Genomic DNA, 20712 nt, shown 5'->3' on the forward strand with positions numbered 1-20712 from the left:
CATGCGTGAGGTGTGGCTCTCCTGTCTGGCCACTTCTGGCCACATAATCCTGTCCATTCATCTTGTGGGGGAGGAACAGATACCACCATTTTCTGTGTATGTCACATGGGGCAAGGTTTGGGAAGCTGTGGCCTGAAGACCCAGTCCCGAGTCTGGCTTTGTGGACGGGCAGTACTCACTGGTTACGTCCAGGTAGGTGTGGGTCTGGACCTCCCCTCCTTCGTTGCTGGCAAAGCACTGGAAGATTCCGGAGTCTTCTGGACGCAGCTTCTGGATGCGCAGGCCTCCACTGGAGAGCACTTTGTATCGGGGGTTCTGGAGCTTGCTGATGGAGACAGCATCTTTGTACCACCGGAGGGTGGGAAGAGGGACCCCTGTGCAGGATGGAAATAAATGTTGTTTTAAAAAATTAATTCTTTTCATGAGGACTAAGGCGATGCTTTAAAGGCTAAAATGGCAATATTTTAATAGGCCTTTTCTCATCTATCATTCCTTTCAACCACCCTGTAAGGAGCTTTTTTCTAATCTTATCTGAAGAAATCGATAGAGAGTCATTAAGAGAAGGAGAGGAGGGAACTCCAAACATCCGGGTTGCAGGTCCTTCCAGGCCCTACTCTGAGCCTACACGGGTTTGTGCGCTTGTTCGGAAAGAAAATGACGCCAACTGTGATGAGTTCAGATTCAGACTGAGATGACGGCCTCTCATGATCTGCAGGGCACCATCTTGTCGCTGCACGGGAAGGCACAGGCACAGACCAGGGCTGGCAGCAGGATGCAGGTCAAATCCCAGGTCTGTCCCTCACTGACTGTGTCATCTCGGTCAGGGTACTTTACCTGTCTTTGTCTCCATTGTCTCACATACAGGTAAGAAAACACTCGTGACTCCAAAAGGCTGTGAAGGTTAGATGTGTACATATGGATAGAACTCTTATGGTCGGCCGTGGTGAGCGCTCAATGGACAGTGTTGCTACTCATGACTTCAACTAACAACAATAAAAGGAGTGCCACCTTTTAAACGCACTCTGTTGAAGGAGTTGGATATCACTGATCTTAACGGAATTCTACTGTATCGGAGGAGTGATTTATTAGGTTAAGTAACAAGCACAGGAGATGCATTTGGTAAAGGTTGAGGAGACACAGAGGTATTACATTGTGCACATAGGAAAAGTTGGCTTGGTCCCCGAGACAGAGGCAAGTATGGAAAGGTGAGGAAAAGGGGCTGCAGGAGGGCTCTGTTCTTGTACCCCAAGAGTGAAGTGAGCCCAGAACATGGTGAAGAGTTAGGCCAAGGGGACAGCAGGGTCAGACTGAGGCCAAATGCACAGCACCCCTCCTCGCTGCCAGCCCCACTCTCAATCAGGTTGCGTGTTGGGTCTGAGAGGTGTGTACACAGTGGGCAAAAGACAAGCTCGCAATGGCAGAAGCTGGGTTGCAAATGAAGGGACTATCCTCGGCCTGAGAGCATGAGGACCTCTGTTGCTTGTCCCCTCGTGGCTGTGGTCAGTTCTGTAGCCCAGGTGCTGGTGAATGAATGCTGCCACACTGTTCCCCCGGTGGCCTCATGCATGGAACAAGCCCTGACTGAGGAAACACGAGGCCACTTCTCTTGGTGGCTTCTCTGGGTGGCTAGCAACAGTGGAAGACTGCTTCCCAAGGACTTCTCCCTGACCCTCCTGAAGTCAACGAGGGCCCAGACCATGCAGGAAGGGTTAACTGGGAAGAACAGAGAGGCCTCATAGTTCTAACTAGACCGAAGCACACAAGATCACAAAGTCCAAAAATATGGTGGGTACATGGATGTCTGTTGTGAGCCCATGGGAGAAGTGAGGAGATACCTAGACCTAGTTCTAGATCTCAGGTGGTTCTGTACCTCAGTTTCCCTAAATATAAAATGGACTTAAATAAAAAACACATCTTGATACAATTCTGTGGAAAGCACACCCAAATCCCCTGATTTAAGATGCTATGTAAGTAGGTGTAAGATGTCTACTTTAATAAATAAAGTTAATGTCATAGAATATTTCAAGATAATGTATTCTCAGATTCTGTTCTTTGCCTTAATTATGTTTCCTGTCACTTTTCATTAAATCAGGAAATTAAAAAAAACCCATTTGAAGGTAAAAGCAAAACCAATTCATGTAAAATCTCATAATAGCAGTTACATGATGTAGCTTTCATAAAGAATAACCGCTTCACATGCTGCTATAGTTTCACTGTCAAAATTAAAGGAAAGGAGTAAATTATACAATGGTAATGCAATGTTGAAAGACCTGTTCCATACATTTATATGTCTATACTTAACAAGCAGTCTGCTTTGTAAAAATCTGGCAAAAAAAGAGTATTCTCTTGTCAAAGGGAGAGTTTAAGATTGTCATTTATTGAAAAATAATTGTTAGTACATAGGGAACCAGGCCTGTTTCTATTTTGGGGAAATTTAATGTCATAAACAGAAATCTTATCCCCCACAGTACTGTATACTCTGGTTTCTAAAGTATAAGTACTCTAAATATTTTATAGCTTCACATTCACAGATTCTTTGGCCTTAAGAAGCTGGCACTTATACAAGAAAAAGAACAATGCAACCACAGTGAGAGAAATATTTCCATTTGAAATGCATATTGCTCTTCTCCGACCTGGCTCTGCCCCTCCCCAGCAGCTATATCAGTAGAGCGAGAACAGAGAAGAACAGACACAGGGCAAGTCTGCAGACAGCAGCCATTGTGTGCTGACCGGGAGCCGAGGACAGAACTGCTAATGGAACAAATCCTGTAGGCAGGAGCAGGAGCTACACAAGCACAGTGGGCAGAGGAAGGGTCTCCATCTCGAGCCTTGCTGTCAGTACTACAAGGAGTGACATCCCACTCACTCTTAGAAAAGAAAAATGTCATCCTTATGGTTGTATCTACAGATCAAGGGTATTTGTTCTGCATCACAGGGCCTTAGGTCTTGGGGAAAGTCAGGTGTCCTGGCAAGAGCACAGGCTTTGGTGGCTGATAGATTTGGCTTTGGAACCTGTCTCCATCACCACGTGACCCTAGGTAAGTTACTTACCAGGTATTTAATGGACAACACCTACACGCCAGACACTGTGCACTGATTTTACAAGAGAAGTGTCATGTTTCATCCTTGTGGCTCTGTGCCTTGAGCAAGTTACTTAACTTTGCTTTCTAAGGTTTGGTTTTCATACATGTACAATGAGATAATATCTCTCTTATGGAGCTGTTTTGAAGATTTACAAGACTGGTAGTAATCCTTACCCTCCAAGCTCTTAGGGGGTTGGAGAAAATACCCATTCTTAAGATGGACAGGTATAAATAAAGAGGAAAGGTCCTTTTCATTTCTTGACAGTCGCCAGACAACACACACAGGTTTTGTGAACGAAATTACCTTGCAAAGCCTGCCTCTCCTGAGGGGTGTGGGGTAATTACCTGTGCTGCAGGCATAAAATTGTGACAGTGGGTAGCTAGTAATCAAGGCACGGGAGATGAGAGGTGGAATTACCTAAATTGCAAAGGAAAAGTTGATCCAAAGCTGAAAAGGCTAAAGGAAAAAAAAAAAAGAAAAAAGAAAAGAAAAGAAAAAGGAAAACTTCCTATTCAAAAAATATAAAACAATCTGCCCTCTTACAGAACAATTTGGTCACCAGTCCCATTCACCTCATGGATGAGAATGAATTTTCTGCCCCAAGTCTTAGAGGGTCATGCTCTTGTGGAACCAGAGCCTCTGAAGGGCAGTCAACAGGACATGACTATGTCCTCGTTCTGACTCTGTTTGGGAAGGACAGGGTAAAGCCTTCCTTTTTGTTCTCTTGGGTAAATATTATTATCCCTGTTTTACGGATGAGGAGGCAAAGCTCAGCAAGGTTAAACACCTTCCCCAAGGTCACACAGCCAGTAACTGAGTTCTACTCCACTCCAAAGTCTGTTCTTAACCATCACACTCAACGTCTCCCTAGAACGATGAAAATTTTGCCTTGGAAAAAGGTTGTTTTCATTCCTCCGCGTCACAGCTCCTTGTCCAACAGCTTCTCCACACTCACCCATGGCTCGACATACGATGTCCACAGTTTCTTCCACTTCAACTAGAATCCGACTTTCGGGTTCAGCAGTGAAATATGGTGGCTCTTTAAACAAGAAAAAGAAATAGCCCCTAAGCAAAAGAAGGATGTGTCAGAGAGGGTATAGCTTAAAAGAGTTTGAGCTCCTTTTAAAACTATTTTTTAAAATTTCATCATTAGTTACCATCATACATACAAACTAGAATTCAGTGAGCAGAGGCCAAAGGCAATTTATATTCTAAGGTTTCAGAAGGCAAATTACTACTCAGGGTGATGGTTACTTTTCAGTTTATGAGCTTGAATCATGGAATATCTTAATTCACATTTTAGAAGGACTATCCCAAGAGGTTCATAAAGGTTTATATTTACAGCACAGTATTTTATAGACTAGTTTGCTTCAGTATCTAAACTAAACACCAACTCATGAAGCATGTCAAATAAAGTGTGGTAGCAAGGCACCTAGTCTGTATCAAGGAACAGTGCAACCTATTAACATATTTTTTAAAGTCATAGCAGTCCTTCTCCAAAATATAGACTTAATACTTCAATGGAAGGCAAAATAATAGCAAAGGAAACGATCTTTAGTAGCAAAGGAAACTCTTAACCACTTATATATCTCTAGATACTCCACTCGCTTGTTCAACAACAAAAAAATAATGGTCATATTAAACAATGAATTTCCTTGGAGAATAAATTGCAATATTTTTCTCAGTTCATTTAGCAAAAATTCAGCAGATGCATGGCAAAGTTTGTAGAGTATTAAGGTGGTAGTGATTTCATTATCGTGATAACAAAAGGCTGTTGTATTCACTTTCTGCAATGATAATTAATTTCTGGGAACTGTCTTCCAGAGTGGTTTATTTTCATTGTAATTGTGTTGAATGTGGATAATATGGCTTGGCATGCCTCTTATATTGACTGTATCTTTAAAACAAGGTGGAACCTAAGAGAGGAAAAAGAAAAATGAAAACTTAGCATTTCAAAGAAATGATTAAGGAGAAAAAGCTGTAGGTTTCTGAATGGAGGCAAAGTTAGGTATCAATTCTGCAATTACCTGGACCACTCAAGCAGAAACAATCTGTCTGAATTATCCACTCGGGCTGAGAGATGGTTGCAAATTCACTAGATGGAAGCAGAATCTTACTTAGTTTTTCGTGTGTATAGATCAGGCCTAAAGAAATCTTGCAAACATTTAAGGTCTACCTTTTTCAAGATGGTCTTCATTGCACACTCATACATTCCCTATTCAGCCACATTTCCTTAATCAATAGTAATGAAGGCAGCATTATTTATATTCTAACTACACAGTAGCTGCGTCCTGTCACGGCCCTTTCGTGTGGGTCCTGACCCGTATTCATCAGTGAATGCTGAGTCAATATCTACAGTCACGATCTGATTAAAGGGATGTGAGGGGAAAAGGAAAAAAATCTGTTAAGCATCAACATTTGCTATGATTAATTATAATTTTCCTTTTCTTAGCTAAACATTTTATTCTTAGATAGCTTAGAGTCACATGCAGCTTTAAGAATAACACACTGAAAGCTCGCACACATCCTTTACTCAGTTTCCCCCTATGGCAACATCTTGCAAAACTGCAGCACATGTCACGGCCAGGATGCTGATACGGACACAATCAACCTGTCTTATCCAGATCTCCCAGCTCTGTTCGTGCTCAAGTGTGTGTGGGAGAGAGAATGCGCGTGTAAGGTTCTATGCAATGCTGTCGCGTGTAGTTCATGTGTCCACCACGTCGAGACACAGAATGCCCATCACCACGAGGATGTGGCTCTTCTACACATGCCCCCACAGCCTCCATCCCTACCCGTTGGCAACCTCTAATCAGTTTTCTATTTCTATATGTTTGTCATTCAACAACATAAGAATGTTATGTAAATGGGATTAGAGAGTATGTGACCTTTGCAATTGTTTTTTTTTCACTCAACATGATTCCTCTGAGATTCATCCAAGATGAGTTACCCTTTGATAATATAAAATGCACATATATATATAAACGGTCAGCACCTGCAGGACCAGCCTGCCTTCCCTGAGCTACTGACTGTGGATGCTGTCTGGCACAATGCCCTGTGGCTTCCCTCAAGTCCCGGAAGGGACTCAAGGAGTTAGAGGTGAGGGCACTTCGCACTGTGACCCTGTCTGGCTTGGACTGACCAAGTGCATGGCTCTGGGGCTGGCTCGTGCATTAGGGACCTACAGGCCCGGCCAAGGCCACTCCTCTCTGAGTGTGGGCCTCCCTCAATCCCACCAGTTACTTGGCACACACCACACTGCCTGGTAGGCAAACTCACCCCACTCCATCGACTCCACAGCACCTTGGCCTGGCCAAGGCCTGGAAGGGCAGCCGACGCTTGCAGAAGCCCACACCCAGGGGAGTTTAGTCAGTCAGTACTAGGAAGGTGGAGAATGGCATGGGTGGGGCACATTCGTTCACTGTTGATGCTCATGCCTTGTTCTAGAAGAGGCATTCCAGGTAGCCGAGCAAGCGGCATGGCTGTCGCACTGCACAGGCCCCAGAGGCCTCGCGGGCCTATGCAGCTCCTGGCCATCATTTCGGCACCTCCCCACCTTGCACAGGTGCCATTTCTCTCAGTGCTACCCCTTGACATTATTCCAACTCAACAGGGGCACAGAAGATTTCCCTCCCCACCCCCGGCTACTTTTTCCCACAGGGTCTGCTATAAGGAAAATAAGCGGGAAATACCAGGCCTGTCTGCCACGAGAAGACTGCGAGTCAGCACTGAGGAAATCCACTGTGAATTAGCTGCCCTGTGCATAGACTTTTCCAACCACTTAATCTTCAAAGGGCAAAACGGTGAGCTAATCGGTAACAACTCATTCTAGGAAGGGTACACTGCCAACACAGACCCACCCCAGACTTTTATAAATTGATCACAACTGCATCCAATAAGACTGGGGGTTGAAAAGAACACCTCTATCTCTTGTGAAACGACTTGAAGACATCAGGAGAGGTTCTCGTGCCCTGTGTGCAATCAGAGTGTTAAGAAAAGGCCAGCACAGGCTGTTTGCCTTCCACACGGCCCAGAACCCACAACAGCAGCCTCCAGAATTGGGCACAAGCTCCCAGTTCCCCAGTCTCAGACCAGGAGGTGGGGAGACCTCCCAGGCAGCCCCCAAGCCAACGACCTCCATCAAATCACCCCACTCTCCAAAATGCCAGGGTGACGGAGTGCAGGTTCTGGCCTGATGGAGGCAGCCATGGCGGTGGCCCACACACACCAAGGATGTGTCATGCTTTCCTGTCCCCGAGGCTGGGTTTTAGCTTCTGAGTTGCAGGGCTTGTCTTGAGTGGGGATCACCGCAAGACCCAAAGATGCTCCCTGCTCTATACTCCCTTCCCCTCCAGAATGCCCCTCTCAGCAAATCCCATGGTGTGCCCTCGGCCCCCACTGTCCACACTGCGGGTCTTTGTCCAGGGTGGTGGGCCCAGTAGTCCCCAAAGACATCTACACCCAAATCTCAGGAGCCTGTGAATATGCTCTGTCGCATGGCAAGAGGGACTCTGCAGAGGGGATTCCGGTCTCCGACTTTGTAATAGAGAGATTGTCCTGCATTAGCTGGGGTGGGGGCAGTCTAATCACGGGAGCCCTTAAACGCAGAGAACTTTCTCCAGCTGGACACGGGAGAGACGAGGCAGAAGGGAGATCAGGGAAGTTTCAATGCAAGAAGGACTTGGCACACTGCCACATGGAGGTGAAGGTGGCCGTGAGCCAGGGATGCTGAGGCCTCCAGAGCCTGAGATGACCCCTGGCCAGCAGCCAGCCCCACAGCCATGTGAGCTGAACACTGCCAACAAGCGAGGGAGCCTGGCAGTGGAATCCCACCAGAGCCTTCAGGTAGGAGCCAGGCCAGTTGACACCTGCAGCCTGTGAGACCTGGAACAGAGAGGCCGGCTGACCCACCCAGACGTCTGACCCATAGGCCCAGGAGACAATACATTTCTATTATTTTAAACTATTAAATTTGTGGTCAGTTCTCATAACAGCAATAAAAAAGTAACGTACCCGTCTATTCCCTCTGTATGGAATGTCTTTCTCAACTTTGTCTTGTTGCCAAATTTGGACTCAACCTTCAAAATGCAGTTCAAGTGCCCCTTCTTCTGCAAAGGTTCCCTGACTTCCTAGGCAGGCTCTATCTCCCCCTGTACCCTTCTGATACTGGAGACCCATGTGATGTGCCTATATATCCATTTCCCCCACAAACTGTAGGTTTCTTCAGAGAACAATGTTGTCTTAATTATCTCTCTATTTTTTTTTTTTTTTTGAGACAGGGTCTTACTCTGTTGTCCAGGCTGGAGTACAGTGGTGTAATCACAGCTCAGTGCAACCTCCAACTCCTGAGGACAAGCAATCTTCCCACCTCAGCCCCCCAAGTAGCTGGGACTACAGTAATGTGCCACCACATCCAGCTAATTTAAAAAAAAATTTTTTTGGTAGAGATTGGGGGTCTTGCTATGTTGCCCAGGCTGGTGTCAAACTCCTGGTTTCAAGCAATCCTCCTACCGTGGTCTACCAAAGTGCTGGAATTACAGGCATGAGTCACTGTGCCCAGCCCACCTCTGCATGTCTAGAACCTATCATAATTGCAGAGAAGACACTTAAAAACTATCTATTGGAAGACAGAGACTACCAAAGATCTTCAAATAGCTTAAACTCCTTTAGGGGAGGAAATATGTCTAATTCTTCTTTGCAAATCCTCCTCCATCTTCCACTCATGCCAATATTGCACTCAGTGCCTTACATACACCATGAGCTCAATAAATGACTGGTGAAGGAGCAGAAAAGACAGAAGAGGGCAAGAGAGTCTGGAAGGATGGGGAAGGGTATACAAAAGAGCCCACTCCTGCTCCCTCAAGACAAATTCCAGCCCTGTCTCAGAGCACTGAGAGCTGGCCTGCGTGCTGCACTCAGAAGCAAGCCACTCACACATCACTCGGTCTCTGGCTCACACAGATTTACCTCTTATTTTGGAAGCAGTTCTATTATAATATAATATCTGCATTTTCTGAACTTCATTCAGTAATAAACTGCCATACAGATAAGTTCTATAGTTTGGATTAACATCAATAACTAACTTGGGTGCTTCTAATACAGGTCACATGTGAAACCTATTTTTAAAAAAGACATCTTAAGTTTGTCTTAAACCAATGTGACTGAATTACAAGGCAGGTACTCTCTGCACAGCTCCACAAGTAGGGGACTATGTTTGGCCTGGGTTGTTGGTGGAAGCCCTTCATTCTGCCCCTGGGCAGAGGGGTCTGCCATATGCCAGGACAGCCTCTACCCCCACACCTTCCCAGTGTCCCTGAGCTTCCCACCACCTGAGCACTCATTGAGCTGTATTCGACTGCCTTTGAAGGGGCTGTCTTCCACACAAGGACCCTCAATGGTTGGGACTGCGGCTGTCTCTTCACTCCATTGCTCCCAACACCCAGCATGGGGTCTGGGATGGGAAACTCAATACATGTTTTTGTAATAAGTGGAGGAAAGGAAGGAAGAAACAAGGAGGGAAAGAAGGAAAGAAGGAAGGAAAGGAGAGAGGGAGAAAAGAAGGGAAGGAGGGAGGGAGGGACGGAATGGATTTTATGTTGGGATATGAACATTTAAAAGGTGCTCAGTTTCAGCTCTAGAAGACTCTACAGTATAGCTACAAAATAACTTCTCTATTGTGATATCGGTATCAGCTGAAAGATGCTATAAGTAATTTGTTATCTTGATAATAGATATTAATAATAGTTAAGGTCTTCAAATTTCTGAGTGATTTGTGTATAAAAAATCAGAATAGATTTGAGACATACAGAGATATCTCTCTATAATAGTTATTCTCACCCTCCCAAGTTTTTGAGTGGGTGCAAAAGACCTGGGTGCTAAGATGTGCACACTTATGGGAGTAGGGCAACCACGTCAACGGCTCTGCTTTGTGTGTGATGAGGAGAAAATGCTGACTGTCTGAAGGAGAAGTATATATGCTGCATCCCACTGAGGCTAAGATGCTGCATGTGTCATAATAAAGTTATGCCAATGGCAAACAAAGCCGCTACTTCAGTGCTTCTGTGACAGAACTCCTTCCTTTAATCATCACGATATGAGCTGGTGTCATTTCTACGTTGTCTCCATTCTATGAATGTGGAAATTGAGGCCAACGGAGGCAAAGACACTTGTTCAAGTCAGTGAATGGTGCAGTGAGAATTTGGACCCGGTTCTGTCCTCAAAGCCCATGTGATTACACATCAGGCAATGCCCACCCCACCCTCACCCCGTGTGACCAGATGCTTTGAGGGCACAGCTGAGAGGGAGTCAGTCTTCTCCCTGGTGAGAAGCCCAAGAGAGTCAATGGCAGAGGTGACATTTGAGAGGGCAGTGGCAGCAAGGGCAGGGGAGCACCCATCCCACACATAGGCCTGAGCAGATGGCTTGGGTTGGTCCCCCCAGGAGCAGGCGCTGAGGCAGGGCTGGATGCCAGTAGGTTTTTGGGAGGTGACGAAAGTACCATTAGGGGAGTGCAGAGATCAGCTGGAAGGAGCATGCGACCAAGGCAGCTCCTGCTGTGGGCGAATGGAGCTTCAGCCCAGGGAATGCTCTGGAAGCCAGCATAGAAAACGACCCCTTCAGGAGTGGGGGACCTGGGTACTTACCCATCAGCTCCTATCAGATGCTGGCTGAGGCTGCTCCTGGGGTGTCACTCCCCAGCAATTCCAGCTTGCCACAGTGGGCAAAGCTGGCTCCAGCAGCCAGGAACGCAGCCAGGAGGGAAACGGAGGCACTGGCAGTTGGAAGCCACACTGGGCAGAGGAGGTGAGGGACATGCTGGGCACAGAGCGGTGACGTGAGTGTGTTGGGCTGTGTGTGCCATGGGGAAGCAGGAAGTTGTATGGAGTGTGTGGAGGGGCTGGTCATTCAGTGGGCAGCCACAAGGCCTTTCAGCAGGTGTGACGCTGCCTGGCCCAGAGTTCTGTGCTCCTGTCTAACCACAGAAATGAAGCAACATAGCAGGGAAGGCAACAGGTGGGGTAAACAGCCGCAATTGGTCTGTCTTGTCTCATCAGTACGAAATGAAAGTAACTGGGAGCCCATTTGTTTCTGCTTTCTTTTGTCTGCATGCTCATGTCAACAGCCCTCTGACAGGTCCACTGGTGACAGCCCTGGGAAACTGGTAATGTGCCTGAGGATCCCTCTGTGGCAGCTGGGCATGGGCTCATAATCTCACAAAATCCCTCTGAATTGACAGAGACACTCTCTTCAGGGATTTTCCAGTAAGATCCAACCACAAAATCATACCTGCCACAGCAAATTCTTATGAATAAAGGGGATTTAAATCAACATCATAAAGAAGGGAAGTGTGTTGGTGCACCTTTAAAAGTCAGAACACAGAGAGATGCTAACTCTGGAGAACTCAAAAACGATCTGCTTTGGAATTCAGATATAAATGCAAAACCAAAGTTCATATGATAGATTTAAATATTTTAAAAAAGGAATTATAATTGAAACGAACATTCTAGTTTACAGAGAGATAAATTTCTTCTCTTGTTTAAATTACCCTAAAATATTTTAACACAATATAGTCTTGTCTACTAGAGATTTACACATCACAAATTTTAATTTTGGTTCAATCTATAATGTGCTGTGCTCATATAGCTATAGATCAACCTTGATGAAAAAGTCTTTGCAGAGAATGGGATGTGATATTTACATCTATAGCGAAAGCACGGATGAGAAAGGCAGCAAAAGAGCCGGCTCAGATCCCTAGTGTAGAATCCGCAATGATTTGTGACTCGGATCCTGCTTTCCCTGATACCTTTAAAGCTCTTATGCTTCTTTCAGAGGGACTGACAGGTGTGCACTGCATTGTATTTAGCAGTCATATTCGGGGCACAAAGCCATTTTCCTAATAATTTACAGGAATGTGGCATGATCGAGGCAAACTACACCTTTTATATAGTATTCCTTGATTCTCTTGCCAATTTCATAGGAAAGTACAAGCTTTTGTTTTTTTCTTATTTTGCAAAGTGGCAAACTGCAAAATATATTACTTAAGGAACAATTGCTTTCTGAAGGTTTTCTTCTTCTTTGATCTTTCATAGTCTCAGTTCCCCCTGTTCCCAAAGAGGAGAGACAAAGTAGAGATTCTCCTTCCTGGAGTCAACAAATGAGGCACTTTCTTACCAGCAGCGGCTACCAGACCCGTCTAGGAAGACAGGTCGCTACAGTAGTAATCACAGCCACTTAGGAAGAATAAACGTATGATGGTAGCCAGGAAAATGAGAGAAATAAAGGCGCTTGCCTCACAACTTAATGTAATCTTATCATAATCTGATAATACATTTAGGATTTCTTTAGCTGCTGAGCAATGTGCACTTCCTAAACACTGATATTTTCCAGCACTTAGAGCTTGGCAACTCACATGTACTTAATTTTATCTCCTCTTTCTCCTCGGTTCAGGAATAATATTTTGCCCATTTTTAGGAAGCATCTCTGCTCTCACTTTTTAGTTTAACAAAGGCAACATTCAACAGTTTTAAATTTTCTTTTGGGTCAAAAAAATAAAAACAATAATAGAATACTTTCTGAACACTGATTGTAACAGTCAAGGGAGAGTTCCAGTGAAGCACAGGAGCCAGCATTGGAAGGTGACAGGTATGACGAGAATTTCACCACTCTATTTCCCAAGCTTTATGATGACCAGAAGTATTCAGAACAGCAACACTTTGGATTTAATGGATTTATATTCTTGGAAAAGAAGAATAGGATGAATTTGGAAGATAAACTCCACCTCACCTCCATTTGCTGAGTTAAAAATAAAGCCGGTGCAATATAGGTGTTACTATTTGGTTTCCATGGAAGTGTCAGTGTGGGGACACTATCTGAGGATGCTGACAACAGTATTTGCTGGTTTGAGCGTTACCTATGATGGAAAGAAAGGCTCTTGCTCGAGCAGGCTCGAAAGTGCTCCCTCTCAGCACTGCCTCGCAGACGTACGCCCCGGTGTCCGCAGACGTCGGGTTGCTAATGGTGAGGCGTCTCCCGAAGCTGTGCAGGCCGCTGGTGATTCTCACCCCGTTTCTCTTCCAGCTCACACTCAGCTCCTCCACGGGCCTGTGAGAACAAAGGGCACTGGTGACGGTAATTGTGAGCCATGTAGATGGCGATAATAACAACTTCAGGCATTCAGCACAAGCTTGACACAGCTAATTCTACCAGGAACCGCGGCGAGCTGAGCAATGGACACTTAAAAATCAATCCAGATACAACTCTACTCCCTTACAGCACGTGTCAACGATACATTCTGCTCAAGGGCTATTGAGCAAGGATAGCTAATTGCAGTAGCAATGGACCATCAGTGCTAATGATTCCATTTGCTCAGGAAAAGAATGTTTAAAATAAATACTACTAGGGGACACAGTTTCATGGAAGGTGTGATCATCCGAACTTGTTTCTAGAGCAGCCACTAACTAGGCACAGAACACTCAGGACCACAGAGGAAAGGAGCAATGGATGCTTCCCTCTGCTACTTGGTGGCCTCAAATCCTCTCCTCTCCCAGGCCACCTACCACTGCCCATGGCTACACGGAAAGCACCGCCCTGTCGCAGTGGAAGCCTTGGGGAAGCTATCACACCCAGTTCCCTGTTTTGCCAGGCATCTTGTTCATAGCCAGCTGGACCAACAAGACCACTGTTGCTAGAAGGTTGAACCACATGTGCCATTATCTGTTTCTGTCATTGTCTTGTCACAGGTAGTATTTATTAGTATTTCCATGCAAGGAATGCGACTCATACCTGGCACTGGCTATGCATTCCAAGGTGATCTCACTGGACCCAGCTACCACACTCCTGTTGCCTGGGGGAACCACAATCGTGGGAGCCACAGTTTCAGGTGCTCCAATATCTCCTGGGCAGAGAAAACAAAAATGTTCATGGAACTCTTCTAAGTACAGAAGTACCTCCTCATCCCCAAGGGGTATTTTCCAAGACCCCCAGTGGATACCTGAAACTAAAGATAGTACCAATCCCTATATACACAAGATGTCTCCAACTTATGATGGTTCAACTTACAATTTTTCATTATGATGGTGCAAAAGCAATATACATTTAGTATGACCCTCAACTTACGATGGGGCTATGATAGTGTGTATTCAACTTGAGCCATTTTCAACTTAAGATGGGTTTATTGGAACGCGGACCCATCATAAGCTGAGGAGCGTCTGAGCTACGAATTTCCCTATACAAACATAGCTATGATCAAGTTTAATTTATAAATTAGGCACAGTTACGAGATTAACAACAATGACTAGTAATAAAATAGAATAATTATAACAACATACTATAATAAAAGATATGTGAATGTGGTCTCTCTGCCTTTCTCTGTCTCTCTCAAATACCTTATTGTACTGTGCACATCTACTCCCAGACCATGTGACCCTGGGTAACTGAAACCTCAGAAAGCAAAACCATGGATTCTTCTACCGTGTAGAAGACGGCATGACTGGAACATGACAAACAAAGGACATTGTCAAGCCGCACCGATGGGAAACCCAGAATCTCATGACTCTACCCGAACTCCCTATGAGGAACCCTGGGGTGTGGTCACTGCTACTGGCCTTCATCAGACCATACGAGTGGGGTCTGAGCACAGTCAGTCTCCTCTGTGAGAATCCACAGGCTGTATCTAGAACGCACAGTAACTGAGAACATTATGTTACTGCTTGGTACATTGTGTGGCTAAGGAGCTTTAAGCTGTTGAGCATTTTTCAAAATGCTTCCTGGCTTTATTTATTTATCTTTATTGATTTAAGACTTTGCTTTATTGAGTTTCCTAGTCTACGGCTATTTTCAAATTTGTTCCAGTCCACAAATATTTCAATGTCAGGCACTCTGCTAGGCACAGGTGTCATTAGAAAGTGGCTGGCTTTCTTGCTAGGGCCCAAATGTGATTCCCTAGAGCAAATACATTCAGTTAACAAAGTCCTCCGTTCTGTGACTGCAGTTTCAATCCTTTTTCTTTTCTGAAAAGTAAATATCCTGAATCTATCTCCCTTTTCTTTTATTGAATATCAAACTATAAATAATTTAGCTCACACTTCTGGTGACAAGGGGAAAAAATATGACATATTTTTGCCACTTTTCTCTAAAATACATGTAACATCAAAATTAAACTATCCACAGTACACTTTACTACTGTTTATTCAGGGAAACTGAAGAGTGATCAAACATTTCTAGAATAGAGATTTCAATAAAGGGTGGAAATGTAAGAGACTGGAAATAAAAATAAATTTAAACAACAGCAAATGCAAAATGCTTCATCTGTACTTCATGCTGAAGAGACCAGCGCCACTGTGAGCAGCTGAGGGGACCCTGGCACAGGAAAGGTTCTAGCCTGCCTGGCTGGTGGTGGGGTTGGGGCCATTGAGAGAACACGAAAGAGAGGATTGGCCTCTTATCAACACTGATTTCCCACAGCTCTGTCTTCTGCCTTTCACTGCCTAAGCACTATGTGATTTTTGTATTAAAGGTGCATGTGAATTTAAAAAGAAAAAAAAAAAAAACAGCTTGATGCAAGGCAGTGCCAACAACTTAATTTTTTAAATCCTATACATTGATTACATGATGTGAGACTGATTGTCACTTCTCCTTGGGTCCCCTGGAGAGCCGAGAGGCAGCCCTCACCTTCCCCAAACGCTCTAGCTCTGAAGTCAGCAGCCTTCCAGGGCTCCCCTGCACACCTTCCTGCTGACACTCTCTCTTTATAATACTGTAGAGATTGTTCGGCTGGTTATTAGATTTCTGAGGAGATGCCAGAGTACAGACACAGTCATGATGGGGCAAAGGACATAAACTGAATGCCAATCAGATTAACGACCTGCCTGTCATCTGTGAAAGTCGCTGATGAGGAGAAACGACCTGAGAAGCTAATATTTGCAAATAGTTATGAGAAGTGAAGGAGAGCAGCAGCAAATGCTGAAAGGTCACTGAGCAAGGTGCTAATTTGGCATTAATCACTGCTCAGCCATGGTGGCAGAAAGGAAGCCCATGCTCAGCACTAGGGGGGACATCTGGGGAGGACAGTCCTCAGGCCACTGAGTCCCCTCCTCTCCAAGCTGGTGAGCGTTGGCTCCAGGCTGACCCCAAGGGATTGTGCAGGAGCCAGAGAAGCCCTGAGGCCGAGTGCACAGCCGCTCAGGGGCAAGCAGAGCAGGTGCCCCATGCACCACTCCATCGCGGGTGTCAGCTACAGGGTAGAAAGAGGAACCAGTCCTTAGTTCTGACTCATAAAGAACAATAAGCACACACGAATACGCTATTTCAGTGTACCCTCACCCAACAGAGTCCGAAGGACAAGCTGAGTGACTTGCTCAGTTCAGGGTTAGCGAATAGTCTGCTCTCTAACCTGACCTTCTGACCCCAACTCCTTTGTTCTTTCTAATGACAAACACATAAATGCCACAGGATACTTGTTGGAGAAGTAGAAAGGGGAAGAGATGTAGAATAAAATGTAATAGTGCCTTAAAAGAGTAATGGTAATATACACACAGGGTCACCGGTAAGGTGAATTTGACTTAATGGAAACCGCCACAGCAAGATCAAGGTATGTATGTCTTCTGATTGCAAAGCCCATGCATTTTCCATTGAAATTGTGCAAAAACATCTCAGTAAAATTTTACATAAGTGATCAGAATCCAGATATCCCAATAGCAAGGATAGTTCTCATCACAGTACAAAATTCTGGTGTACTTTCTTCTTTTAAAAATTGTTTTTAAATTTTAACCAAATTCATATATGCACATAAATTAAAAAGAACAGTACAAAAAGGCTTAAAATGAAATGAAACCACACCCTCCCCACACAAAGCAATCTCCTCTAAATCTTTTAATGCTTTATCTTAGTTTTTAACTCCTTGTCTTTAAATTATATGCATCTGTTGCTATTTCTTGATTTTCCAATCTTAGATATTATCTATGAACTTTCTGCTATGATACATGAACTTTTAGCTCACTTACACCATTTCATACATTCCCTCAAAAAGGATTTTTCATTCTTCTGTTATTTACCTTTGTAATTGTAATTTAAATATATACATTTTTTAAAAAGGAAAGGAAATTAGAAATCCCAGGAAACCAAAAAAAATCTATAGAAGAGAGAAATATAATCATTGTAAATACTACCTAGATGTGCAGGTAATAATCTTTACATAGTAAATAAAATATAAACATTGTATATTTATTTCAACTTTGGAATGAATCTATAGTCCAAAATGGAAGCTGTAATTGTGACTATGAAACAGAATGTAAATGTTATTAATCTTGATAATGTAAAACAACAGAAGACAGGGCTAAGTGGAAGAGCAGAAGAGAACTGAAGGGAAGGGTGGCTTCCCATCACACAACAGACAGCTGTTTCCAGCAGCACAAGGAACAAAGGGGTGTGTGTGTGTGTGTGTGTATCTTAAAGTTACAAAGGTGAGGAACAAAGGAACTAAAAATACTGTTTTAATTGTACGGAGAAGGATGTGTGAAGTGGTGTAAGTGAACTGGAAGTTCATCCATCATTGCAGGAAGTCAATGGATAATGTCTAAAACTGGCGACCAAGAAATAGCAACAGATACATATAATTAACACATGGAGTTAAATACTAGAATAAAGGGCTAAATTGAGATGAGAATGCCTTTGGCATGAGATTAGGGGCAATTGTTGCATTTCATTTTAAGCCTTTTGTACTGTTCTCTTTAGTCCATGTGCAAGCAATCTGCTGAGTTCCCTGTTCAATGTGGACTAATCCTCCCAGCCTGCCCTCCCCTGCATTCTTGGGTCCTATCCACTGTTCCCTGGACCTCACTGTCTCCCTTTTCTTGGCTTATGTCCTCATTTTGCTGCAGCAACCTTGAATAACTCACTAAGAAGAATGAATGTGGAAAAGGTAAATTTGCGAAGTTCTTGAATGATGGAAAGAATGATTTTATTCTGCTTTCACATGTAGTTGGTTGCTTGGGCAGAAAACTCCAAGTAGAAACTCACCTTGGAATTTTGAAGACACTGCTCCACTGTCTTCTAGTATCTAATGTTACAGGGGGAAGTCTGATAAGTCTGATTCTATTTGTAGGTAATATTGTTTGTTTGCTTGTTCTCTCTCTGAATTTTGGGGATATTCTTCATGTATTTCTGTGGTCCCCAACCCCTGGGCCTCAGACCAGTACCCATCTGTGGCCTATTAAAAAGTGGGCCACACAGCAGGAGGTGAAAGGCAGGCAAGCCAAGGAAGCTTCATCTGTATTTACAGCCACTCCCCATCGCTCACATCACTGCATAAGCTCTGTCTCCTGACAGATCTGCGGCAGTATTAGATCCTCATAGGAGCGCAAACTCTACTGTAAACCAGGCACATGGGGGGCTAGGCTGTGGCTCCTTATGAGAATCTAATGCCTGATAATCTGAGGTGGAGCTGAGGCGGTGATGCTAGTGCTGGGGAGTGGCTGCAAATGCAGATTATCATTAGCAGAGAGGTCTGACTGCACGATAAATATAATGCGCTTGAATCATCCCCTCCCCAGTCCATGAAAAAATTGTCTTCCACGAAACTAGTCCCTGGTGCCAAAAAGGTTGGGGACTGCTGATGTATTTAATACTATTATACAATGTGCCTATGTGTGGGGACTTTTGTGCTCTGTGGTAGGTACCTGATGGGTCCTTCCACTCTGGAGATGCCCCCATCAGTTCCTTCATAATTTTCTATACTCTGTTTTCTCTGTTCTCTCTTTCTAGGGCTCTCATTTTAGGACTCTGTATTGATTTAATATGTTTCTCACCTTTTTCCAGTATTTTCCCTTTTTAAATTTTGGAATGAGTTCCTCAACTTTATCTTCTAATTGGTGTTTTGAATTTTTACTTCAGCAACTATATTGTAATTCCCAAGAGCATTTTTTCCCCGATTGTTCATTTTTTATAGCATCCTGTTCTTGTTTTATTGATGAAATACACTTCCAAATCCCTTCAAAGGTATAAATACTTTTTCAAGTTCTGTTTTATTTGTTTCCTCTGGCATCTTTTTTTCTCCGTATTTGTTAATTCGATATGTCTTTCACAGTAGAGGCTTTCTTCAAATGACCCTTTAGGGTCCTTTTATACTTAAGAATGAACTGGGAGATGTCAACTGACAACTTCACTTCAATCAGGTGGGAAACTCACTATTACTCTGAAGAAAACCTAAATGCCAGAGTGCAGAGGTCTTTTCTCCAGGACCATTCATTGTCAGTGGAGAGGAATCCTTACCTGTTTGTGTGTCTACCTATCTATTTATTTTAGCTTCTGAGTATTCTGCTCACAGTGGTGGGGGTAGGAAGCAGACTGCTCCATGTGCAAACTACCACTGGATCCCGCTCTTTCAGCTCTCCGCCGTAGCTAGCCCCTCCATGGGAAAGACTGAGCCCTCCTCCCCTGAGGGTCAGAATTCCTCTAACGGAGACCTGCTTTCCAGACGTTTGTTTTTATCCCTCATTTGGTAAGGGCTCCTCTCCCTTTCTTTTTGACATCAGGGACCTATGTCTCTTTTTCCTTACTGCTATTTAGTGGGTTTTTAAGCAAGAGAAAGTAAATGGATATGCTTTGTCTGCCATTTTTTAACCTGCTATGATGACTTTTCTGTCGAAATTTTTTCCATATTTAATTTATAAAAGAAAGATGCAAAGAAGAATATGTAAGCACTTTTAAAAGAATATAACAACCTCTTTATTTCTGTTATTCCCTTATTTATCTGATGTATAATAAACATTGAACAAATACTCAATGATTAATTTATCATATTCTACAAAACGAGCCACCACTAGTACCACCACCACTACAATTACCCTCTCCTTCACGTTCTACATTAAAACATTTTTTAAATGCCATATACCATGTATCAAGAATTATTTCCAAGAACAATGAAAACAAAATGAAAAGAGGGAAGGGAATTCTATTTTACCAAGGTCCTGTATAGTCACTAAACATTTTGCTAAATGGTTTACCCACTTAATCTAACAACAACCCAATATGATAGCTATCATTATCCCCCTTGTATAGATGAGACAATTGAGGCCAAAAGTAACATGGCTTCAGATGATAGAGAAAGGTTTTAACTCAAGAAATGTCTTCATCCAAAGTTTATAATCTTTCTTTCACATAATGCTGCCTCCTCCTAATAAAAACTTTGGTTCTGCTCAGTTAACCAAAAATTAAATTAACTAGAACACTCCTTCCCCCAAGCATTTCCCTAATTGCGACTTTACGGTAGCTTTCACAACTGAACATTTCCCAGGCTGGTTTTAGGTGGTTGGAGGTGAAGACACTGAATCAAAAGCGTATTTCTGCAGAAGTCAGCAACAAATGGGCACCAGGTAGCTTCAGAGGCAGAAAGGCAAATACTTTAGACGAAGCCTCTTTGTAGTTACAGGAATAAAGAACTCAGAGCAGAGGGAAATGGAAGCTAATCCTAGTCGATTTCCCCCACATGAACCTCTTTTCTCAGTGAAAGAGGCAGAGTAGGGAGAAGTTGTCTAGGTCACATTTAATTAAAAAGTACATTTAAAGAATATCAAGTCTCTGAAACATAAAAAAAAAAAGTTCAAAGTTAACCTGAACTGCTAAGCTGTGGAA

General features: G+C 43.7%; 1 protein-coding gene across 1 annotated transcript in view; it reads right to left on the bottom strand.

Annotated features, from left to right (window-relative positions):
• SDK1 (sidekick cell adhesion molecule 1) overlaps nucleotides 1–20712 on the bottom strand; it is a 595735-nt gene that overhangs the window by 240903 nt on the left and 334120 nt on the right. The window contains exons 6-9 of the mRNA XM_012638907.1: nucleotides 13867–13978; nucleotides 12995–13185; nucleotides 4040–4123; nucleotides 180–374 (exon numbers count right to left, since the gene is read on the bottom strand). Of these exons, the coding sequence (XP_012494361.1) occupies nucleotides 180–374; nucleotides 4040–4123; nucleotides 12995–13185; nucleotides 13867–13978 (582 nt within the window). The remainder of the gene's footprint in view (nucleotides 1–179; nucleotides 375–4039; nucleotides 4124–12994; nucleotides 13186–13866; nucleotides 13979–20712) is intronic.

The sequence above is a fragment of the Propithecus coquereli genome, unplaced genomic scaffold, assembly GCF_000956105.1.
Source record: "Propithecus coquereli isolate 6110/MARCELLA unplaced genomic scaffold, Pcoq_1.0 Scaffold137, whole genome shotgun sequence".
NCBI classification, from domain to species: Eukaryota; Metazoa; Chordata; class Mammalia; order Primates; family Indriidae; genus Propithecus; species Propithecus coquereli.